Source organism: Pistacia vera, unplaced genomic scaffold (assembly GCF_008641045.1).
Source record: "Pistacia vera cultivar Batoury unplaced genomic scaffold, PisVer_v2 Contig73, whole genome shotgun sequence".
NCBI classification, from domain to species: domain Eukaryota; kingdom Viridiplantae; phylum Streptophyta; class Magnoliopsida; order Sapindales; family Anacardiaceae; genus Pistacia; species Pistacia vera.
Genome location: NW_022196590.1, coordinates 1,190,211 through 1,216,432, shown reverse-complemented (window position 1 = coordinate 1,216,432; position 26,222 = coordinate 1,190,211). Strand labels below are relative to the sequence as shown.

Below are 26,222 nucleotides of genomic sequence, written 5' to 3'. Positions count from 1 at the left end.
AAAAGAAAGGCAAGCCTAGTGCTTTTGTATGTTTCGAATCATATTTATCAGAAGTTCCTTATAATACTTGGTGGATTGATTCTGGATGTACCACTCATATTTCTAATACTATGGAGGGATTCCTTATGACCCAAACCATAAACGACAATGAAAGATTTGTATATATGAGAAATCAGGTCAAAGCACAAGTTGAAGCTGTTGGAACCTATTGTTTAATTTTAAGTACTGGACATTATTTAGATTTGTTTAATACTCTTTATGTATCTGAGTTATCCTGTAATTTAATATCTTTGTCTAAACTTGATTTAGAAAGATATTCTTTTAAATTCATGAATGGGTGTTTCATTTTAATTAAACATAATTGTTTAATTGGTTCTGGTGTGCTTTGTGATGGATTGTATAAATTACATCTTGATAGTTTATTTGCTAAGACATTGTTGACCCTGCATCATAGTATAGGAACAAAACATGCTTTTGTGGATGAGAAATTTGCTTAACGTTTAGGCCATATATCAAAAGAAAGAATGCAAAGATTAGTAAAGAATGAAATTTTACCTGATTTGGATCAAACTGATCTTGGCATTTGTGTGGATTGCATTAAGGGAAAACAAACCATATCCACAGTTAAGAAAGCAGACACTAGAAGCACAAGACTCTTTTGATTTAATACACACGGATATATGTGGTCCTTTCGACATAACTTCTTTTAGTGGAGAAAGATATTTCATCACTTTTATAGATGACTTTTCACGTTATGGATATGTCTATTTATTGCGTGAGAAATTTCAATCTGTTAATATCCTAGAGGTATTCATTACTGAAGTTGAGAGACAATTAGATAGAAAGGTGAAAGTAGTACGATCAGATAGAGGTGGTGAATATTGTGGTAGATACAATGAATATGGGCAATGCCTAGGTCCATTTGCTAAATTCCTGGAAAGTCGAAGCATACGTGCTCAATACACAATGCTGGGGACACTGTAACAAAATCGTGTTGCAGAAAGGTGTAACCGTATGTTAATGGATATAGTTAGGAGTATGTTGAGTAACTCCTCATTACCCTCATCATTATGGATATATGCATTAAAGACTGTTGCATATTTATTAAACAGGGTTCCTAGTAAGGCAGCTCCAAAGACTCCTTTTGTACTGTGGACAAGAAGGAAACCTAGTTTGAGGCACCTGCATGTTTGGGGTTGCCCGACAGAAGTCAAGATCTATAATCCACATGAAAAGAAACTGGATTCAAGAACAATCAATGGATTTTTTTATTGGTTATCCAGAAAAATCTAAAGGGTATCATTTTTACTGTCCTAGCCATAGTACGAGAATAGTTGAAATTGGAAATGCAAGGTTCATTGAGAATGGTGAAACTAGTAGGAGTATTAGACCATGTAAAATGGATATTTAAAAAGTTAGGGTATACGTCCTTATGCCTATGACTTCCACTGAGGTTGTGGTTCCTATAGTAGTTAGACGTTTTGATAACAATCAAGAACACAAATAATTGAGTCAACACTTCATAATAATGTAGCAGTCAATGAACCTATAATAGATGAGCCACATGAAGTAGTAAATGAACAACAAGAAGTGACAATAAGAAGATCTCAAAGACAAAGGAGATCTACCATTACTAATAATTATGTGGATTATCTTCAAGAGTCAGAATTTGACTTGGGTATCGAAGAAGATCCAATTTCATTTTCACAAGCCCTTCAAAGTGATAATTCTGCAAAGTAGGTAGACGCCATGAAAGAAGAGTTAAGATCAGTGGAATACAATGAAGGCTGTGATCTAGTAATATTGCCTGAAGGTTGTAGAACAGGCGAGTGTAAATGGGTCTTTAAGACCAAGCGCGACTCTAATGGCAATATTGATCGGTATAAGGCTAGACTAGTTGCCAAAAGTTTTACTCAGAAAGATGGTGTTGATTACAATGAGACTTTTTCGCCAGTCTCCTCAAAGAATTCGTTTAGAATTATTATGGCAATGGTAGCCCATTATGATCTGAAGCTTCATCAAATGGATGTGAAAACTGCCTTTTTGAATGAGAATTTAGAAGAAGAAGTGTACATAGAACAACCTGATGGTTTTCCACTTGAAGGGAAGGAACACAATGTGTAAATTAAAGAGATCAATATATGGACTGAAACAAGCTTTTAGGCAGTGGTACCTTAGGTTTTATAATACCATTACCACTTTCAGATTTAAGGAAAACACTGTTGATCAATGTATATATCTAAAGGTCAGTGGGAGCGCATTTGTAATTCTAGTTCTATATGTTGATGACATCTTGCTTGCTACTAATAATCTTGGCATGATGTATGAAACCAAGAAGTTTCTCTCTAAGAACTTTGAGATGAAAGATATGGGTGAGGCATCCTATGTGATTGGAATTGAAATTATTCGTGATAGATCACAAGGATAGTTAGGATTGTCTTAGAAAGCTTATATTAACAAAGTTCTGGAGATATACAATATGGATAAGTACTTTGCGAGTCTAGTTCTAATTCAAAAAGGTGATAAGTTGAGCCTTAAGCAATGCCCACATATTGAATTGGAACGCAAGCAAATGGAGCATATTCCTTATGCATATGTTGTCAGAAGTTTAATGTATGCTCATATATGTACCAGACCAAACATTAGTTTTGCAGTCAGCTTGCTGGGCAGATATCAGCGTAATCTTGGAATGGATCATTGGCGAGCTATAAAGAAAGTGTTGAAATATTTACAAGGGACAAAGGATCATATGCTTACCTATAGGAGATCTAATTATCTTGAGGTAATTAGATATTCAGATTCAAATTTTGTTGGTTGTGTAGACACTAGGAAATCCACATTTAGGTATGTATTTTTGTTAGTTGGAGGAACAGTTTCATGGAAAAGTGTGAAGCAGTTTGTCATTGTTGCTTCCACTATGGAGGTTGAGTTTGTAGCATGCTTTGAGGCCATAGTTCAGGGATTATGGCTGCGGAATTTTATTTTAGGGCTTGGGATTGTCGATAGTATTGCCAGACCACTGAAAATTTATTGTAATAATGCCACAATAGTTTTCTTCTCTAAGAATGACAAATATTCAAAAAGTGCTAAACATATGAAATTGAAATATTTTGTCGTTAAAAAAGAAGTTTAGAAAGTGAGTGACTATTGAGCATATCAACACAAATTTTATGATAGCGAATCTGCTAACTAAAGGGTTGTCACCTAAGCCCTATAGTGAGCACGTTGAGAGGATGGGTATTATTGCTCGTCATGACTGATTTATGATGTGTTGTATATGTTTCTTGATTTACATTACGCTCCTCATGTTTTAAACACTCTGAGCTCTTGATGTGTTGTTTTTTTATTCATATAAATTATTCTGTTGTATGTTTCTTTATATTATGTTGTTTGGTATACATGAATGATAAAGATGACGGAATTTGGACATTATTTTTGGACCATTAAGAATCATTATAGACTGTTCTGAGTATAAAATTTGTAACGTGATACATAGAAAGAGACTATGTTGATTCAATGACATACAACTGACATGATCCTTATGAGTTCTTGCTCAATAATGTTTATATGCTTGACCATTTTAAGATATATTGTGTACAATTTCTTAAATATAAAGTTATTTAGTATTACACGGACCACGTGGGAGAATGTTAACAATATTTTATATTTTAAATAAGTTAGTCCATGTATTAAGGTTGTTTTTGAAATAATTAAATTGGCTAAGGGGCATGATGGTCATTTATCTTTGATGGAGAGGTTACAACAATTAATAAAATAACTGCAATTTGGTAGTTATTAAAACTGCTATATAAAAGGGGTCTTCTCTCTCTATTTCTAATTATTCATTACTTATGTTTTTTATTTTCCATCAAAAGAAGAAATTGACAATAAGAGAATAAATGGAGAGATACAATACGTTCTTTCACAATTCCATAAAGAGATTACTCATGGATTCATGTATATATTACTCTTTTCTCAAAGAGTGAAAATTCATTAGTTTCAGATTTTGGGATTTATGTTTATGCATTTTAGGGCATATAAATATGATTATATTATTGTTTCTTTGCTATTGATGAAATTGTTATTAAGTTTTTAATGAAATATAAATAAATCAATCTTAGATGAATTGTCACCAAGGGAAATAAATGTCCATTCCTTGTTAATATACTATCATTTTTCTTCTTTAAAAATAAAATAATTTCCTCTAATAAAATATTATTCACCTTCTTGTTCAATGCAATATCATTTTATTTAGGCCCAATAACATCCTCCCACTTGAACTTTGCCCCAATGACAATTTATTACCCAAAAGGTTTGAAAACGATAATTACGCACTTTCTGCCAGAATCTGTTAGTAAAATCCATTTGAAGAAATGATATTATTAATGTTCTTTCATCTTTAAAGGGCAATTTTGACTTTTTATGTTTTATAAAATCCCTAATTTTTTTCTCCCATTTATTTATTATCTTTTATTTCATTTTCTCTTTCTTTCCATCTCATCTCTTCATCTTCTCCACCTCTTCTATCTCCTCTTTCTTCTTCTTCTCTCCCTTTCTTCTCCCTTTCTCTCTCTCTACTTCTCTCTCTCTCTCATACCCTCCCGTGTTCTTCTTCTTCTTCTTCATCCCCTCTCTTCCGTCTTATTTTCTCATGTTCCTTCGCGCCATACCCGGTCGGTGCGATTCGGCTGAATCACACCCGGCCAAGTTCGATTCAACCAAAATCTCACCACCTGCACCTCCACGACCACCCCACCATTTCCTCCACCCCTGCCTATGCTCCTCCTCCGCCACCATTCTTTTTCTCCCTCTCCCTTCTGTTGTTAAATGTGAAGCAAATCTGAATTTTTATTTTAATGTGAGTTAAGGAATGATTTGAGGATTTTTAAGATGGAAGGTGATCACGTTGTTATTGAAACTATTTTTTTTGCTAGGTCATTGTGGTTCTGGCCCTGGTGGAGGCTTTGGTTGAGGTGTGGACGGTGGATGTGTTTGTTTTTTGCAGTGGATTCTAGAATTTAATTACAATTAATTGTAAAAATAAAATAATGAAAATTGAAAAAAGAAGAGTTATTAATAAAATTAATATTAAAGAGAGTGAACGACACGTGAAATTAGATCTTGGGTTGCATAGAAAATTACCATCATATCCTCTTTCAAACGGATTTCACTAATAGATTTTGAAAAGTGGGTACTGGTCGTTTTCAAACTTTTTGAGTAGTAAATTTTGTTAGGGCAAAGTTTCAGTGGGAGGATGCCGTCCGGCCTTTTATTTACCTTAGCTTGTCTGTTTTATCAAAACTGACTTGGTAATCTTCTGAAGATACATAATAATTAGGTAAAGCATTGTGAAATATTCCATAAGTAAGAGCCAAAGATAGACTTTACTTCTGTTCATTAACATTATTTCAACAGCTATTTTCCTTTCATATCTTAATTAATCTTCCTCTAAATATTAAATTAATAACTAGGAGGCAGTAGTTATTGTTCCAAATATATTGTGATCTCTATGTTGAAAAATTAATTTGAGGTACCTTGTTTGGAAAAAATATTGACTTTATTCCATGCACCTAACATAGATGCCAAATCTTTCCAAATAAGCCTTAAATAACAAGTTGGAAATTGTGGTTGGGGAAGAGAGAAGAGAGGCACAAAATAAGAGGTCGAAAATTTCCAGCTTTAAAGCTAAGATTTTAGTCTCTTGTTTTAAGTTAATTAATTGGGAAGTGATTTTTTAACCCCACCATTCTATTAGTTGTCCCGTTTAAAGGACAAAATTATAATAAATTTTATAATAAGAGATATTTACTAAGCAATATTCTTTTTCGCTTTGATGTTGTTTATAAATCACTTTTTTTTTTCTTTTTATAAATTATTATACACTTGTTGTCATCCTTTTATAAATTATCATAAAATTTAAGAGAAAGATTTATGATATAATATGAAGGGATTCATAGAGGCGGTTGTATTGTATTCAATATAAGTCAAGACAGGAAACTAAATTTTTACACAGAATAAATAGGTAGATTTAGGAAGAAAATTCCAAAATAGATATTATGTAAAGTCAAATCACCATCTTGGCATCAGGTATTTAATTAAATAATTAAATACCTGATGCCAAGATGGTGACTAATTAAATACCTGATGCCAAGATGGTGACTTGACTTTACATAATATCTATTTTGGAATTTTCTTCCTAAATCTACCTATTTATTCTGTGTTATATATATATATATATTTTATTTTATTTTATTATTTTTTTTTTTTTTTGAAAAAAGATAAAATTTAGACTCAAGAATGTATCTTTCTGTTTTTCAATGCGGTCCCCTAGATCAAACCAACCAAACCAAAATTTCTTTGCATTAGCATTACGTTGCCGGTCGATAATATCTTTCCAACCACACGAATTTATTTTATTCATTTATATGGTTAAAAAACCCTTACATATTTTATATTAAGCAATGTCTAATAAGTAAATGAAATAAATTAAACTTAAATCAGCCTTTTGCTGCAATTAGAAGGGTTAATATGATTGGTGTCATGTCAGTATGATCCATTAAACATAAGTTGAATCATATTGACGTTTTATATTAAAGATTTTATATTAACGTCTTTGTGTTATATCATAATCCAATTAATTTTTGGTATGGTATGTCATAGTCCGATTAAATATTTTGTTAGTTTGATTAGGTTATGTTCGGCTGGCACGAGAGTTGGATACTTTTTTTTTTCTTTTAAAATTTTCTATACTATGAATAATTATTAAATTACAATAAAATCATGTTAAAAGATAAAGAACTATTTCTTTAACCATCATTAGGTGACTTGATCGTAAAAGAGCAAAAAAAATTCTTTGAGCTTCTGAGTTTGAGTCCTTCATACATTAATAAAAGATTGGAGTTTTTACCTGATCAGACACTAATAAGGGTGACTACTAGAGCTCTTATTCGGTTGACAGTTCTAAGATCTCAGGGGATTAGTTAAGGTGCGTGCAAGCTAGTCCGGACACCCCGATGATAAAAAAAGATCATTCTTTTTGTACAATATACAAAATCACAAATTAAGAATCACATAAATAATTCGTGTGAAAACTTGACTGTTAAGATGATAAAATTAGTACATGATTAGCATGTAATTGAACATAGATGGTTGTAGAACATAGTTATAGTTATTCAATAACTTTATTTTATTTATTTATTATGATTAGTTTGTTGTAATAATCATATTAACAGAGAATTCTAGATTGAGAATGATAAGCTCTAAATTACTGTTAATTAAACTAAACACGTCACTATTGTTTAAAATGGGACACCATTATCTTAAAAGCAGGAGTTAGCATTATTATAATGATATTTTTAAGTATTAATCATAATAGGATTTAAATTATAATTACAATAATGGATATTGATATAGATTAATACTTTATAATTACTGAATAAAAAGAAAAGTATTATTTAAAAATGAATATGTGATTACTTTTAATTGAAGAGTTTCATTATGTTAACAAAAGTGTGTAATTAGGTTATCTCATACAAATATCTTTTCTCGAACTAAAATTGGAATAGGATTAATTTTTCAATAAAATTAACGTTTCCTCATAATTTCAAAACGCATATTAATCAAAACAGAAAAATAAAATAAAATTGTGAATAAACAATAACTATGTTCTAAAATAATTCACAAGAGTAAATATCAATTTACACGAAGAAACTAATAGGTTACTGTTGTGTGTGATTTTTTCATTAAGCTCGGAGAAGTTAGAGTTCTGCGAGGTTATAGTCCGACCTAGAATCAGTTCGGCTTAAACGATTGCTCAACCCAACATAAATTGGTCGAGAAATAGCTCGACCTAGTATAAGCTAGTTGCGATCAATTTTGACAATTATTCAAACAAACCACAAATAAACTCAAATCTTGAATATTTCGGTAGGGATCAAATCGACATCAATAATGACACAATTTCAGTGCTCAATCGCGAGAATATCGAAGTTGTATTCTAATCTTAATTGTAATTCTTGTAATTTCGCTCTTTCTTTTATATATAACTTCTATATAAACTTCTTCCAATGATGGAAAAATGTTTAGCAAATTAGTTGAGACACTATATTAGTGTCTTGTAAACTCTCAAAGCAAAATAAAAAAAAAAACAGAGAATGTAGGCTCAAGATCATAACTTGCTGAACCACTTTAAAAAGTTTTTTGTGTTATTTATATTGCTACATTTACTTTTATACTTTGCTGGTTATTATTAATCACACACATATCCATTCCAATTTCATTATAGTCAATTGGATCACTGGTATGATTTTCGTATCAACAGTTACATTTTTTGCTTAATTAATCTAAACTTAATTAATTTAATGATATATGAAAATTTTCTTTTTCATTTTTTTTTGGAAGTCCAAAAGCCTAGCTAGTCTAATAAGGAAAAAATTTACAATATTTAAAGCTAATAAAGATGATCAAAAGTGGTTGTTGACTTAATCTAAATGCATAATAACCTAATACAAAAATTATAATTAACAATTTTGATTATATAAATTAAATGAAAAATAAATAATTTATATCTAAATTGATTAATTTGTTGTTTTGTATAAATAACAAAAAGATTATTAAGCAATATTAAATTATCAAAAATTCTTGAAAATATTCAAAATAGATTATTGAAAAAATTATCAAAAACATTCATACATATATTTATTAAACGATAAATTTAATAATTTTTGAAAATTTCTAGAAATTTTGCTACCATTTTCGAAAGAAATTTCATTTATCACGAACCATAATAATAATCATAAATATTCTTTCTAGTTTCCACAAACAACTAGAAGAAACAAGAGGAGGTTCAAATTTCAATTCAAAGGAAGAAAAAGACAAATAAATAAAAAGCAAAAAAAGTAAATGAACATTTGACTGGAGACTCTGAAATGGAATGGCAACTGTGACGAAAGCAATGACCTTACCTTGGAAGAACCTAGAATCTTGTTTGCTTATTTATTTTTCCAATTTACTAAGAAGACCAAGACCATGGAGAAAATACATCATTACCCTCATGCGAAACCTCCAAAATTTTTCTATAAATACTCCTTGCAAGCTCTTCGGTCTTCACTTCTCATCAACATCATTATTCATTGCGTAAAATCGTTCACTCTTCAGTTTGTGTAACAATGGCAGACGAGGTGATTCTCTTGGATTTCTGGCCTAGCATGTTCGGCATAAGGGTCAGAATTGCATTGGCAGAGAAAGGGGTCAAGTATGAGTACAAAGAGGAGGATTTGAGGAACAAGAGCCCTTTGCTTTTGCAGATGAACCCGATTCATAAAAAGATCCCAGTTCTTGTTCACAATGGGAAACCTGTCTGTGAATCTTCCGTCATTGTTCAGTACATTGATGAGGTTTGGAAGGATAAAGCTCCTTTGCTTCCCTCTGATCCTTATGACCGCGCTCAAGCTAGATTCTGGGTTGATTTCATTGACAAAAAGGTAAAATTGAAGTATTTTTAAGTTTTTTGTTGCTTAATTTGTGATTGAATGAATGAATTTTCTTTTCCCTCAATGAAAGGTTGTAGTGAAAATTTATGCCCCTTTTTTTCAGAAATTTATAGAACTTAGTATATTGAATTATGAATTTGTGGATTGGCAGGATTATGAATTAACCCAGTTCATGATTTACATAATGGTGTGAATGCTTGAAATGAATGGAGATTCATTCTCTCCATTTTTATATTGTGTGTGGGCACTTGTCTTGGTTTTGCTTGGCCCTGAAACGGATGGTGGACTTGTTAAAATGTTTTGGCCATGAATTTTAGGGGAGGTCATGCTCATTTTTCGGGAATATATGGAATTTATTTCAGTGAATTCAGAACTTGCGGATTGGCATGATTTTGAATAAACCGAGTTCATGATTTACATAAATGATCTGATTGCTTGAAATGAATGGAGGTTTCGTTCTTTCCATTTTCATTGTATGTGTTAATTGGAGAAAATAATTAACTAAAGTCATACAATGTCAAGGCACCTCTCTTGGTTTTGCTTGATGATGCTGGATGTGTTAAAATCTTCCCTATGTCATAACAAAGATGCTAACCTAGTAAAGAAAATTGCAGTTATATGATGCTGGGAGGAAGACATGGAGCACAACAGGTGAAGAGCAGGAGGCGGCAAAGAAGGAATTCGTTGAAGTAATCAAGACCTTGGAAGGGCAGCTTGGAGACAAGCCTTACTTCGGAGGCGAGACCTTTGGGTATGTCGACTTATCTTTGATCCCTTTCTACTGCTGGTTTCACACATTTGAGACGTTTGCCAAGTTCAGCGTAGCAGCAGAGTGCCCCAAATTCACTGCGTGGGCTAAGAGATGTATGCAGAAGGAAAGTGTTGCAAAGTCACTCCCTGATGAGAAGAAAGTTCTGGGATTTGTTGCAGAGATGAGGAAGAAGTTTGGGGTAGAATAGGCAGAATTTTGCAAATGGGGAACAAGCATAATCTATGAGTCTTGTGTTGCGTTTGTGTTTGTGTGCTTGTTATTGTAGTTTTGCTGTTTAATAAATTAGAGAAAAAGGACACTCCTCTGATCCTGTCTGTGTCCTTCTGGTTTGGTTTTAGGATCATTTGCTGTATTTTGCATCTTAACTACTGTTCTTTTGTTTAACATTATTATTTACTTTAATATTTTGCATCTTAACTGCTGGCAGCGTGGGTGAATTAAAATAGTTTCACGTATTTTATCTAGTGATGCTGCTCTGCTTCTGGTTCTCCGCATGAATTTACAGCTAAAATAAAATGGGCTATAAAAGTTTGAAAAATAAAATGGGCCATGAGTTCACAGTTTATACATGGGCTTAATTCACAGCTGCTGCTATAAAGCCCATAGACCCATTCAAATAGTGTATAAAATCAAATGGATGAACAGCAAATAGAATATAATTTGAAAAATCGGGACAAGTTTGTTTGGGAAGTGATTTTTTTAGGGCATCTCCAACGAAGACACTTAATTAGTGTAAAACACTGGTGTCCATGGAAAGAGAATAATTTTAGAAATTTTTTTTTTTTTTAATGTAATATTTGATGTAATAGATTAGAGATAAAATAGTAAAATAGTATAAAAATTGTACTGTTTTGGTGTGAAAGTTGCGCCAATTTAGTATTTGTGGTTAAAGATAGTCTTAGCCCGCCAAATTCATTTCGTAACCTCCATGTTAAATACATTTCCATTATATTTAAAAGAAAAATATTTTTAAACCCTATTTAATATCAAAAATAATTTTGTTTAGCTATATTAATTTAGGATTTTTGTTCGTGTCTAATTTTCCCAATTTTAAACTTAATTAAGACTTTTACTTACACACATTTTCTCCAATTCCAAACTTAATTAGAGTTTTTGTTTATACTACCTTTTCTCAATTTCTCAATTAGTTTTTTTATACAATTTTTTCCTAATTTCATATTTGAAACAACTTTTTCTTCTTTTGATTCATTCATTGTGTGATTATTTTCTTTATAGTTTTAGTAATATATTTTCATCAAGTCAAGAAATATTTGAAATAAAAAAGAAAATGTTTCAATGATTTAAAAGATTTAGAGTTAGGATTTATGTAAGAAAATTAAAATAAGAATATAAAATAAAATATAAATATATTTAAAAAATATTATATCATTTTTAGACTTTTTCAATAAGGTTAAAATTGTCAAAAAAATAAAAAATAAAAAGTGGAAGACTCGACGAAATCTCTTGTATTGTATATGTAGACTTTATTTATTTATTTATTTGTTAAGGGATGATGATACTTTTGAGAGAGTTTCTCGAGCTTTTCAAAACATTATGAATCAAAGATATTTAATAATTTTAGAAAGTTTCTGCCTAGGCAGCTATATTTAAGGGCGGATAAAATTATAAATTCAAATATCTTACATTGCTTTCCCGTGTAAATCAATGAATATTACCAAAATTTTATTCTATTTTATAAGGATTTTTGTTCAATTTTAAGTTCGACTAATATTGTCAGTTTCATGTTTCTAATATTAACACCAGTTCAGTGAATGCTAAAGTGAACTCATATCTTAAGAAAAATCTTTTACCAGTAGTATATTGTTTCAACATTATATATACCACTAAGAGAGCCTTAATTGGCACATTAAAAAGTGTTTGGATAGAGAGAAAATGAGAGAAAATGAGAATTGACAGGGGGAATTCTAGGAAATATATATATATATACTTGTTTTCTCTCTTTTAGTTTTTACAAACGCAACTGCACTAAATTTGTAAACAAAAAGAACAGGTCCTTATTTTATGAGTTAATTGTAATTTTCCTCCAAAGACAGGTCATTGAATAACAGTTTTTCTTTTCACGTAGAATCTTATTCCTGTAACCAAACACAGTAAATCTCATTACTAAATGGAAGCAGAGTTTCTGCCATGAGCTATCAAATCAATTTACATATTTCTCATTCTTCAAACTTTACACGATTGTTCAGCCAAGTTGTCATTTCTATTTCCAGAAACTATACAATTGACCACATATTCAACAGATTTCTAACCTTGATATCATGATGCACTAGATGACAAGAAGCATCACTGCCATGGAATTAACCTAAGGGCCTAAGGCCTACCCATTCTATGAAGGGATTTGAGAGAAAGATAGTTTGTGTATTGTGTAACAATGGCGGAAGAAGAAGAAGAAGAAGAAGCGGAAGAAGAAGTGATTCTGTTGGATTACAAGCCGAGCATTTACGACATGAGGGTGAGGATAGCTCTAGAAGAGAAAGCCATCAAGTATGTTATGTCTAAAAAATTAAGGCTGATGTGGATTTTCGTCAGCCAGAGCCAATCAAAATTCAGAGAGGATTTGTGCAGTCTAGACGTTGCCACGTTGCGTAGTGATGGAAGAGGTATGGTTCTCGCCAGTGTAACGGGTGAGTGCCAGACTTGCGAGTGATCAGGAATCGTCCACCTATCCAAGCCCTACGCAATTTAAGGATATCTCTCGTGCAGACAACCAATAAGAGACGAGTTAGGAATTGTACCCCACCTGCCGGACTGTAGGCTCATGATTATTACCCTGAATCCTCCCACTATAAATAGAGAACTCCCTTCTCATTTACGGGATTGACTTATCTTAGTCTAAACAACATACACACACACACTCTCTCTCTCTCTCTCTCTTTCTCTCTAGATTGTAACTCAGCTCGCTATCTGCGACCTGATTGTAACCATCAATTAATACAATAACAGTAGACATAGGAACCGTTTTTGAGCATTCGAACCACTTTAAAAACTGCATTTTATTTACTTCCTTGCTACGCATTCCCATATCACGTGTAACTTCTAAGCCCACTTAGCATTTTGTACGTGTGAGTCATTGGTGTCGAAATCAAGCATCAACAAAGTATGAGTTCAAAGATGAACAAAACTTGAAGAACAAGAGCTCTCTTTTTTTGCAGATGAACCCACTTCATGAAAAGATCCCAGTTCTCATTCACAATGGCAAAGCCATATGTGAATTTCCCGTCATTATCCAGTACATCGATGAGGTCTGGAAGGATAAAGATAAAGCTCATTTGCTTCCCTATGATCCATATTGTTATGCCTAAAAAATCAGGGTTGACACTAGTCTACATCAGCAAGCACCAATAAGAGTTTAGGAAGGCTTTATGCTGCCCAAGAGCTGCCATGTCGCTCCATGACAGAAAGAGTATGGTTGTCATCAACTTGGCAGATTCAAGTTTTGTCTATGAGTGATTGAGGGCCGCACACCTGTCCAAGCCCTAGGTAATTTGAGGATATTTCCTAAGTTATCAGCCAATGAGAGGCAAGGAAGGACTTGCATGACACCTACCCACTTACATATTTGTAATCATTACCTTGAATTCCTTTACTATAAATAGAGGACTCCCCCTCTCATTTTTGGGATTCTGATATTGAACCTGCTCTCTAATTGTAATCTTTATTTTCAGAGCAAAGATAACCTACGAGAAAGAGACTGACTTGATATTCTCTCCGAATACTCAGTTGTTGTACCCCTGCTCATTATTCACTATACACGACCTCTTGTAATCTCTTATATATAAAAGAAATAGTGGACATAGGATTCGCTTTAGGCGTCCAAACCACTTTAAAATTCATATCTCTCATTTATTATTTAGTCTTTGTATCTGATTATAATCATTCAAGTGTAATTTCTAAGAACAGCTTAGCACTTTGCACATGTGAGTCATTGGTGTCAAAATCATGCATCAACAGTTTGGTGCTAGAAGGAGGGCCATATTTCATATTTTCTTTTCATTCAGAATCTCTGATCAATCAATTTTACTAGTGAACGAATGGCTCATGGTCTTGAAATCGAGCGAACTAGCACCAAAAATGAGGAGATCCCCCCATGTATAGGATGTTACTTCTCCTAAAGTGCCTCCAACTCCCTAAGGTGCTATGTGTAAGTAACTGACTGGATTTGCGTAGTGGAAAAACGTAATATTTAAAACGAATGGTCAATTACACGAACCAAGATCCGAGCACAGATTATAACGTTTTCATCCATAAACTAAAACGTAAAATAAAATCTGTGTAAAAACAAATCCATACAAGGATTCAGAATGCTTACACACGTTTGGAGGCTCCTCCGAATATCTCTGATTTTGCTCACAAACACTGTTCACATAACTGTTCACCAACTATTGTTCATCAACATTGTTCACCAGATACTGTTCATCGACACTGCTCACGTGATTCTTCACTGATCAATCCAATGTAGGATCGCACTCAAGGAAATCCACACGAAGACAATCTGCAAAACCCTTGATTATTTTGCTAGAACAATCAAGGGCTACAAGAATCAAGAAAGAAGAACAAGAAAAATTTTCTTTTTCACTCAAGAGTGAAACGTGAGAGAGAGAGAGAGAGAGCTTTTATGTGGCTAGGGTTTTAATTGAATGAATGAAATCTATTGTTTTAATTTTAAGTTGCACTTACAAAGTGCAACAATTAAAACCCTATTTCACTTAGGAATAGCCATGGGCTTCAACCCTAGTTCACCCTTGCAACCAAAACACCATGTAATTGGTATTTTAAATTAATTAATTATTATTATAATTAAAATCAATTAATATATAATAATATATTAACATTTAATTAATAGTAATAATTCATTTAAATATATGCACACATATATTTAAATATAATCTCACTAATTTTAATTTTAATATTAAAATTAAACATAGGCAACAACCTCAACAAATTTAATTGCACTGCGAGATTATCAAAATACCCTTTCGTCGTGAAAGACGAAAATACCCTTCTCACAAATTGATTATTAAATTATCTTCTAAGTGTGTGACCCATAGGCTTCTCATCATATCGACAGTATGTAGTATCACGATTAACACCAATTAATCGTCTCACTACACACAGACTAAGATTGGCCCCTAACAAGGCATCATGTCCACTTGATAGATTCAGATTCAGTGAAACCGTAGCTTGTCAACGATATGATTACCGTGTAATCAAATCCTTTCATCAACTATTATCTCATCGAGACTGAGGTACAAAAATAGTGTTAACTCAGATATCCTCGACATGTTTGTATTCAGTTACTGGACCAATGACAGGAATATTAAATTGGATAGAGCAACAGCTCAATCTCACTATGGCCACATATTTAGTGTCATTGCCATTTACTGAATTACCCAGTGAGATAACTTCTCCGAACCTAGGAGTGATGAATCATTTTTCAATCCACCATAGTCTCGATACACTTGTCAATGTAGCAAATCACTACTGTATTGATAACTCTGAATAGAACTACGTCGGGCTAGTATCAAACTACACCAATTGGTACACAAGGCGCTCCAATGATCTCAAGTCTAAGGATCACATGCACCACCATCCGTTAGAATTTATTCCATAGACACTAGGGTTACTATCCATATGGAATCCTTTGGTGGGCCTGTCTAGTGAACTTGCCTCTAACAAGCACCCATGTGTCGCACCAGGTTGTCGGCAAACAACCTTGACAAGTGAGATCAGTCACTATCTTTCGACAGGGTCGTTCAACACTATGATAGCCTTACTGTATTATCTGTGTCCTTGGTTAGAATAATATTAGGGTTACGAACATTTCTAGAATGGCCACCATATGTGATCATAGGGTTTTCACTATCAAGATTTGAAAAACTTGATACCCTCATCACAGTTCTACCATCCTAAGGACATATATCAATACATATAATATGATTTATGTGATATAGTGGATAATGCCTTTTATTGATTAATAAATATTATTACAAAGAGTCAATTCCACAATAATTGATTGGCTCTAAGGCACCTACTCCAACACCGCGATAGATATTCCCTCAACCTCTTAGCATAATCCAGCTATGATGAGTTATCTAGAGAGGTTCAATAATACTCTCCAAATGGTTAGTCGAAGGCTAGATCGTTTGGATCAAATCGTGCTGCCCAATTCTGGCAAGACGGTACCACCTCAAAAAACGCTTGTAGGTCGTGCTAAAGCATGGAAGCGAGCGAAAGCTCATACCACACTCACTACAACACATAAAAATAAGGGAAAGCAAGTGGCTAACAATGGGCCAAAAGGCTCAAAAGGGCTAGTGAATAACGGTCATGAAATAGGTAGAATACTTGTAACTTTGCAACTTGGCAGTATGTCACATGATGAGCTGTCTCACGCCACATCGCATAGGCACCCGTGCAAGATTGTGCAGCACGACGATTCCCACTATCGTTGGAATGATGTTTTCAACCATCATCGCAAGGAAAATACCTATTGAGCACAGGTCGGTTTTGACCATCACGGAGGTAAGGATAACTCCCTTAGCCATTCAGTGCCTTCACATGGGCCAGCATGTGTCAAGGTTTGCCGGAGGCTTTGGCCGAGGTGAGGAAGAGTCTGATTTGCTGTCTTTCCTCAATCACAATCATGGGGAGCGAACTCACATTGTGAAAGGTGATCCTCAGGTGGCTCAATTTCCTTAGATTGAGGAGTCATAAAGAGCTCTAGATCAGCTTAGAGCTCATCAGAATGAGTGACGATAGGTCGCTGAGGTGTCTCCCTTTTCTCTAGCAATCATGACTGCTCCTCTCCCATCGAGATTTATAATGCCCAACATGCAAGCATTCAATGAGAATTTTGATCTGTAGGATCATCTCTATGAGTTTAACGACCTCATGGAGCTTCACCAAGTTTCCAACTTGGTGAAATGTCGCTGCTTAGCAACGACTCTGACTGCCTATGCTAAGCACTGGTTTAGGTCGCTTCCCCCAGGATCTATCAACTCATGGCAACAAATGACTTCGTTATTCTTCAGACACTTCCAGGCTAATAGGAAGTTCTTAATGTCGTTGAGCTATCTGAGCAACATACGATAGGAGAGGAATGAGTCTCTCCAGTCCTATATTGACAGGTTCCACAAGGAGCTTCATAAGGTGGTTAATACACTCGAAGATTCGGTTCGAACTCTTATTATTACGGGAGTCCCCCCTAAAACCAACCTGTGGAAGAAACTACAATTTGAGGATGATATTTCCCTCACCTGCTTCTACAACCTCATTGAGAAATATCTCAAAATTGAGAATTTAGTGGCAACCTTGAATTGCCACGACTTCGGTCCTTCGACCAACGCTTTTAATCGGAGAGAGGAAAACCGGGGGGGGGGGGGGGGGGGGGGGGGGGGGGGGGGGGGGGGGGGGGGGGGGGGGGGGGGGGAGTAGTAGAAGGCCTGATCGCAAATGGGCTAATGACGATCAAAGAAATTAAGGGAAAAAAACAGCGGTTTGAGCCCAAGAAATCTTATACCCAAGTTCCTCGTCGCGATCATGACTAGAATCAGTACACTTCATTGAATGCATTCGTATCAATTATTCTAGATAAATCAGAAGAAGCTAATTTGCTTAGAAAGCCAGGGCCCATGAAAAATCCCTTTTCAATAAGAAACAACAAAAAATATTGCCGTTATCATTGGGACAATGGGCACCATATCGACGAATGTCGAACTCTTAAGCAGGCTATTGAAGACCTTATTAAAAATGGGCACTTCAAGGAGTATGTTGATGGTCCAACTCCCGTTTAGGAAAAGGATCAAGAGGAAGATAGGAAGAAGCGCTGTGGTTGCAAGGGTCTCCATTTAGTTGGAATTATATTTGGAGGTTCGCACCTCGTAGAGAATTCTTGAGGTGCTTAGGAGAAGTACGCTAACGAAGCTTGCCATGACCCCGTGAGTGTGTTAAACACGGCGTAACGAACTTCTAAGTGTGCAGAGAAGAGGATATTACATTCTTAGAGAAAGACGCGGTACAATTGCATCACCTTCATGAGGATGCACTCGTTATCGTGACTGAAATAGGTCGGTGCAAAATCCACGAAATGTTGGTGGATAATGGGAGTGCCGTGAACATCCTATTTCAGTGAGCATTCGAGGAAATGCAATTGGACGAGGCAGATCTGAAGCCTACCTCTATCCTCCTTTATGGTTTTACCGGAGATCATCTGATTCCCAAGGGAACAATTGTATTTCCTGTCACTTTGGGTGAGACCCATGAAGTGACCAAGTTGACATAATTTCTAGTGGTAGACTGCCTGTCTGCTTTCAATGACATACTAGGATGACCTCTATTTCAGAACTTCAAAGTTGTCACTTCCATCTACCATTTGAAGATGAAATTTTCCACTCTGACGGGGTGTAGGGAGGTCAAAGAGTCTTAGTGTGAATCTCCTAACTGTTATGTAAGAGTAGTGTAGATGACATGCAAAGGGGAAAGGAAGCCAATGGGTGTTCCTGAGCAAGCTATAGCGATCAGCAAGATCAAACCACAGCCAGGTCCATTGGAAGACAGTATAGATCCTTATGTTTAAGAGTATTATCCCCATAGTGGGCCTATTGAGACTCTATCTGAGGTATCAGTCGACCAAAATGAGCCAACTCGTGTGTTGAGAATCGGGAGCAATCTCAGCCCTCAACTCGTTACTAATTTAACAAGCTTCCTTAGGCATAATATAGATGTTTTTGCATGGACTCATGCTGACATGGTTGGGATTAGCCCGAATGTAATATCTCATGCAATCAACATCAATGGTGAGATCAGGCCAATTCACCAGAAGAGAAGAGTCTTGGATCCAAAGCGTTATGCTGCTCTTAAGGTTGAGATGGATAAGCTCCTTTCAATCAGGTTCATTCGAGAGGCTCATTACCCGAGTTGGGTCACCAATCCTGTTTTGGTGAAAAAACCCAATGGCAAGTGGCGAACCTGTGTGGATTTCCTAGATCTCAATAAAGCTTGTCTGAAAGACAATTTCCCTTTACCTAGAATCGATTAGCTCGCGGACACCACTTTTGGGTACGAGTTGTTAATCTTTATGGATGCCTATTCGGGGTATAATCAGATCCCGATGTACACGCCTGATAAGGAGCATACATTGTTTATCACAGATCAAGATACTGCTATAAAGTCATGCCTTTTAGTCTAAAAAATGCTAGGGTGACCTACTAGCATCTGGTTAACCGTATATTTTTCGAGCAAACCAAGAAGTCAATAGAGGTTTATGTCAATGATATGCTGGTCAAGTCGCATGTCGCTTCAGATCACACAACTAACCTTGTAGAAATGTTCGACATACTCCGGAGGTACATAATGAAACTTAATCCTCTTAAGTGTTCATTCGGAGTATCCTTAGCGAAATTCCTGGGGTATATGGTTAACCATCAGGGAATTGGATTCAACCATGAGAAGATCCAAGCTCTCTTAGATATGAAAAGTCTCCCCAATTGAAAGTAAGTTCAGAGCTTGAATGGGAGAATAACGGCTCTCAGTTGTTTCATATCGAGAGCAATAGATCATTATTTGCCGTTCTTTAATATACTCAAGGCCAACAAGAGATTTGAATGGACTCCAAAATGTGAGCAAACCTTCTAGAGCATCTCGGAAAGCCACCTCTTCTGTCCAAGCCCCTTCCCAAGGAAATCTTATTTTTCTACTTGTCCGTCTCTCAATATGCGGTCAACATAGTTCTAATTCGGGAAGAAGGCAGAATTCAGAGGCCAGTGTATTATATGAGCAAACGAATGCTGGATGTTGAGACTCGGTATCTAGAGATAAAACGATTAGCGTATGCCCTGTTGATTGCTTCCAGGAAGCTGCGACTTTACTTCCATGCCCACACCATCCATGTATTAACCAACTACCTACTCAGGCAGGTCCTTTAGAAGCTAAAGGCTTCAGGTAAGTTGCTTAAGTGGGCTATGGAACTGAGTCAATTCGATCTACATTACAGACCGAAAACAACAATTAAATGGTAGGTTGTTGCTGACTTCATTTCGAAATTCTCTCATCAGCCAGATTGGGAATTCGAATAGCCAGCCAGTGAAGTTGTCTAGGAAATTGTTCAGAGCTTATCAACTTGGAGTCTTTACGTTGATGGGTCTTTGAACAGGATAAGAGCCGGAGCTGTTCTTCTACTCATCAGCCTTGAGGGAACTCGCATTTATAAAGCCCTTAAGTTTGGATTCAAACTTCAAAGCTACGAATAATGAGGCCGAATATGAAGCGTTATTTGCTAGTCTGTGACTAGTAAAAGAAATGGGATCAGATATGATCGACATTAATAGCGACTCCTAGCTGATTGTTAATAAGATTCTAGGAGAATATCAAGCTAAAGAAGAAAATATGATTAGTTACTTGAAGAAAGCTAAGGCCACGCTCAAGCCCTTCAAGCACTATACGATTAGGCAAATCCTGAGTGATAGTAATTTTATTGTGGATGTTTTGGCTAAGATAGCCTCATCGCTAGACTCCGATGCTCCGAATAATATTCCAATCAAGTACATCGAAGCTCCTAGCATTAGCTCACCTGATCAGGTTATAGCTACGACTGAGTCTGTTTCTTGGATGACTCCAATTATTCAGTATTTTAGAGATGGAGTTCTTCCTAATAGCAAGATTGAGGCAAGACTCTTGCGAACTAGGGCTACTTGTTACACCTCTATTGGAGATCAGTTGTATAGGTGAGGGTTTAACACTCCCCTCGTCTGATGTGTAATGGACGATAAAGCAAACTATATCATGAGAGAGATACATGAAGGGATCTGTGGTAATTACACTGCTGCATGATCTCTTGCCAATAAAATTATCCGCCAGGGATATTATTGACCCATGCTTCATGAAGATGCCTTCAACTTTGTGAAGAAGTGTGATAAGTGCTAGAGATTTGCGAATACCCTGTGAGCTCCTTCCCACCAATTAACGATGATGACCAGTCCTTGGCCATTCTCTATGTGGGGAATTGACCTCATCAGACCCATGCCAACCGATAAAGGTGGTGTCAAATCTACAGTGGTTGCAGTGGATTATTTCACTAAGTGGAGTAGAACCTTTGGTCAAGATCACTATAAAGAAGCTTAAAGATTTCCTCTTTAAGAATATTGTGTATCATTATAGAATTCCTCATACACTTATTTCTAATAACGGGAAACAGTTCGATAATGAGGAATTCAAGCAATTTTGCGAAGAGTTAGGGATTCATAAGAAATTTGCCTCAGTGGCAAGACCGCAAGCTAATGGTCAAGTTGAAGTTGTCAACAAGACTATTAAGCACACATTGAAGGCCAAGCTTGGCTCAGCCAAGGGCAATTGGGCCGATGATCTCCCAGAAGTTCCATGGGCATATAGAATGACTTCGAGAACCTTTACTTCAGAAACACCATTCTCGTTGGCTTATGGTTGCGAAGCAATGGTTCCAGTGGAAGTGAGAGCTGGTTCACTTCGGAGAGAATTTTATAATGAAGCACTCTTATGTGCAAACCTAGACTTAGTTAAAGAACACCGCGACAAGGCTCAATTAAGGATAACTTCCTACCAGTAGTAGGCAAAAAGATTCTTCAACTTTAAAGTCAGGATAAGAGACTTCCAAGATAGTGACCTTGTGTTGAAAGAAGTATTTCTTGATACAAGAGAACCAAGTGCGGGGGTATTGGGACCTAACTGGGAAGGTCCGTATCGCGTCACTAAGGTGATATGACCTGAAATGTATCACCTCAAAAGGTTTAATGGTTCTAAAGTACCCCGAGCTTGGAATGTTGAGTATCTTTGCCCTTATTATTAGTAATTCCAAGCTCGTTTATAGCTTGATCATTTTTACTTGTAAAGTTTTCATTGTTATAAATACTATGAATAAGATTATTCCAATTCTTCTTAAAGAATTACTTGTGTCGTAATCTCAAGTTTTTAATAATCTAGTTATTTATAACGTTTTACAAGTTTTATGATCAGATATACATTATATGTTTTGTGAAGTACTTAAGTTATAAAAGTGCTATCACAATTGGTCGAAATTCATTTTTATATATTTTAAAAATATGTACAAAGGACGACCAGGAACTACATCAGAAAAAAGAATAAGCATAAAAGACTTTATTCTAAGTAGAAGAGAGAACGATCACTGGTCTTGATCACCAGGATCCCTGACTTCAGCCACCTTGACCTCTGGTTTGTCTGGCTGATCACCAACCTCTAGGTCATTCGTTTGATCTTCAGGGACTTCTGCTTCCTACTGATCATCCTCTAGGGCAGGCTCTTATTCTTCTTGCTCATCGGCCTCGACCATAGAAGCAAGAACAACTTGGTATTCCTTGGGGAGGTCAAAGATATTCATGTTAGGATTATTCGATCGCAAGCTATAAATAGCTTGCAGCGCCAAGTGAGCAGCCTTCCTCTCCATTTCGATGTTCTATTGCTTCATTTGCTCAGTCAACGAAGTGATTCGCCCATGAGCCAGCTTAAGGTCTGTTTGTAGTGATCTCTTCTCTTTCTCTAAGTTTTCCCATAACTTAGCTCGAGTCTTTTCTGCTGCTTTTTCGGGCTCTGAATTCGCTTACAGCTCATTTTCTCTTTGGCCCAACTCTTTAGTGAGCCTCGCTATTATTCGTTGGAACTTTTTGTTATCACTATCTTTCTTCTCGAGCTCGATCTCTTGGAAATCTGCTACTTGCATAACAGAATTCCTTTCAGTTAGATATATTTTTGCTTGAATATGGGCGGCCTTTGCTTCTTCATCTGAAGCCGCAAGATCTAGCTTCAATTTGGCAATTTCCTCCTTCATGTCATGGAATTTGTCAGCAGAATTGATCTTCATCTTATTGTAAGCAATATTCAAGGCAAGCAAAGACTATATAGAAGGGAATAAAGAGTTAGTTTTTTTTTTATTAAAAAAAATAGTTTTTTTTTTTTTTTTTAAAAAAAAGCTAAAAGATCGACTTATATGAAGGAATTCTCGAAGAGAGCAAGTTATTTTACCTGACTTTGTATCTGAAATGCAGTAGCAACTAAGTCAATAGGTCAAGAAGCCATGAACCTATCAAAGGTTGTGGTGAGTTAGCATTCTGAAAGGGTGTAAACCACCAACCGTAAATGGTCTAGTAGTTTCCCTAAAAGATCTAACATCGACAAGTCAAGTCTCGTCATGGTACGGACCGTTTCGACTTGTTCTTGGCTTGCCTGTTGCTCGCCTGTTTCCCCTTGAGTAGTTGTGGTCAGTCCCTCTTTCCCTTGCGAGCTCCTAGGGGCAGTCGAGGGCCTGGGAGCATCCCTCGAGGTCATCCTTGTAGAGAAAAGTTGATAGGGCTATAGCTTATCTAGCAATATCTCGAAACCTTCTTTGACTTTTTGTTTGCAGTTTTCTTCCTTGACAGGAGAGCAGCGACAGGCTGGGGAGTTTTTCCACGTCGCCCAATGGTTTATTGCCTCTCGGCACCAATTTGTATCCCCCTTGTAGGGATATCGCTGGAGGTTGCTCCAGCTAGTTTAGTTGGATTGATCTTGGGGAATGCGAACCCCCTAGGCTTCTTTGTCATCTTTGTGACCTTCGGTGGCATAGTTACTGCATGGCATAAGGATGTGTCAGCAAAGAAAGTCTTCTTTTGTTAATAAAGACTTGAAATTTTTCTGTGTAAGAAATACTTACAAGCTGGACCTTTTAAAGATGCGTCAGAGGTGAAAAACCCATACTTCCGAAGGTTAGCAGTAGTCACAAGCAGCCTGGCGTCGTGACTTTGGTCGGGCAATTAACCAAATGCTTCAATACGGCTGCGATCAACTAGTGCCGATAGTTTGGCCGTTTTGTTTCCTATAAGAAAGTAAAATGTTCGTTAGCCTAATATATTAAGGAAGAGTTAAGGCTAAAAGATGAGCGATCTAGAAATTAGAAGGAAAACATACTCGACTCCTTAAAATTACAGACTCTATCGTACTAGAAGAAAAAATACTTGGTTTCATAAGCCCCAACATTGCTGGGGTAACCAAATATCTCTCATTTGATCGTTGATCACTTGGAGAGGTAGTACGAATCTTTAAGTAATATGCGCAACTGAGCTCCTCTACTGTTGGCTCGCCGAGGTTGTGCTCACCAAATGCAATATACATAGCGACCGTTATCATATATGCATTTGGCGTCAGCTGGAATAGTGCGATCTCGAAGTGGTCAAGAATCGACCTGATGTAGGGGTGAAGGGGAATTCTCACTCCACATTTAAAGATCTCTTCTGAGATCACGACCATTCCCTCGGGAGGATCCTGAGCAGTATGCGACCTGTACCGATACATGTCCACATTGATCGCGTACTGGTCTATTGCTTTATGAATTTCTTCCTTTGAAATGGTATATCGTATCACCTTTCTGGGACCCGCCAAGATGCCCGGTAGTTGCGAGCTTCCCTCTTCAACTGTTCTCGCCTTGGGGATGTCCATTGCTCTTAGAGTATGTAAAAGGGCAACATGTAGGGGTGACTCAAACTTCGCATAAGTTACCTCAAGAACCCTGGTTTCTCTTCCATTGCCACTAAAAACCCTAAAAATTCTTAAAAAATATTTTCTAAAGATCTGTGCCCTAAGTTTTGACTCTTAAAAGTGTTTCTTTTCAAACACTACCCAAAAATGCTCATCACCTAAACCTACCAGATGTTTGCACCCACCATTACTATAAAAAACCAAGTTTTTTTTTTTTAATAGGAATGAAAAAGAGAAAAAGAAAAGAAGTTTATTTACCTCTTGATTGTTGGGAAGGGATGTCCTGTAGTAGCGTTGAGTGCGCATCAATTTGGAAGATGATGAACTAATCTCTTGAGTGCAAAAACGTTGTTTTTCTCTCTGAAAGTTTGATTTCTATGAAAAACTTAGAATGGGCTTCAAGTTTTATAGGGAGGAAGAAAATGCTTGGTTTCTTTTACAAGCGACGTTTGGGCGAAAGCGTGTTTCTAGCCATTGATTATAATCACATGTCATTAATTTGCGTGACGAATAACCCTCATGCTTCGTGAAGAGTAACCCTCATGCTTTGTGAAAATCAACTAGCGTTTCTCTTTATTGAAATTGCTAACATCAGCGTGATTATCTCCTCCACATTAAATGAACCCTTATCCGCATTTAATGCTTCAAAAGAGAATGTCGTTTCAGCATAACTTGCATTTAATGCTCATGGCTGACACTTATTATGCAGGGACATGTCTGTCAAATAAAACTTATTTTATTGACCAAGACAATTGTCAAGTGCAACGGATAACATCTGAGGAGGTCATTCGAATAAGACATCTTTTCCACATGTCAAATTCGAACACCGAGCAATACAATTCTTAATTTTTGACAGCAAAATTTTCTAAGTGTTTTCAGGTCGTGAATGACGGGTAGGACACAAAACACACTTTGATAGCACTGATCATGATCTGAATCATGTCGCTGGACCTTTGTGAAACGATCACATCAGGTTGCTTGTGTAGTACTCGAAAACCTATGTCACGATCTACACTCAGTTTGCTGGTCGAGTCAAACTATCAATCTCATATTGTTTGTAACAGTGTGGCTCGAGACAAATCAGGTCACTACATAATCATGAAGTTCTCAAGATTCAATCTTTGAACCTTAAGAACTAGGGAGCTTCTGTTATGCCAAAAAAATCAGCTGAAGCTAGCCTACGTTAGCAAGCACCAATCAGAGTTTATGAAGACTTTGTGCCTCCTAGGAGCTGCCACATTGTTCCATGACAGAAGGAGTATGGTTGTCATCAATTTGGTAGATTCAAGTTTTGTCTGAGTGATTGAGGGTCGCACACCTGCCCAAGCCCAAGGTAATTTGAGGATATTTCCTAAGTTAACAGCCAGTAAGAGGCAAGGAAGGACTTGCACGACACCTACCCACTTGTAGATTTGTAATCATTACCTTGAATTCCTCTACTA

The 26,222-nt window shown here is 36.0% G+C and overlaps 2 protein-coding genes across 2 annotated transcripts; both read left to right on the top strand.

The window, feature by feature from the left end:
- Window positions 1-9,131: 9,131 nt before the first annotated feature.
- LOC116115024 (probable glutathione S-transferase) lies at window positions 9,132-10,471 on the top strand. Its single transcript, XM_031401165.1, has 2 exons — window positions 9,132-9,482; window positions 10,106-10,471. The coding sequence occupies exons 1-2, from the start codon at window positions 9,168-9,170 to the stop codon at window positions 10,448-10,450; spliced, it is 660 nt and encodes a 219-aa protein (XP_031257025.1). The 5' UTR covers window positions 9,132-9,167; the 3' UTR covers window positions 10,451-10,471.
- Window positions 10,472-12,655: 2,184 nt separating this feature from the next.
- On the top strand, window positions 12,656-13,586 carry LOC116115056 (probable glutathione S-transferase). Its single transcript, XM_031401188.1, has 2 exons — window positions 12,656-12,901; window positions 13,437-13,586. The coding sequence occupies exons 1-2, from the start codon at window positions 12,656-12,658 to the stop codon at window positions 13,584-13,586; spliced, it is 396 nt and encodes a 131-aa protein (XP_031257048.1).
- Window positions 13,587-26,222: the final 12,636 nt, after the last annotated feature.

What these genes read in the sequence shown, in the direction of transcription:
- LOC116115024 (XM_031401165.1), top strand. Translation starts at nt 9,168, where the DNA reads ATGGCAGACGAGGTGATTCTCTTGGATTTCTGGCCTAGCATGTTCGGC. An exon ending in TTGATTTCATTGACAAAAAG is followed by an intron (nt 9,483 to 10,105) that starts GTAAAATTGAAG and finishes AGAAAATTGCAG; the next exon opens with TTATATGATGCTGGGAGGAA.
- LOC116115056 (XM_031401188.1), top strand. Translation starts at nt 12,656, where the DNA reads ATGGCGGAAGAAGAAGAAGAAGAAGAAGCGGAAGAAGAAGTGATTCTG. An exon ending in GAGGTATGGTTCTCGCCAGT is followed by an intron (nt 12,902 to 13,436) that starts GTAACGGGTGAG and finishes CTTTTTTTGCAG; the next exon opens with ATGAACCCACTTCATGAAAA.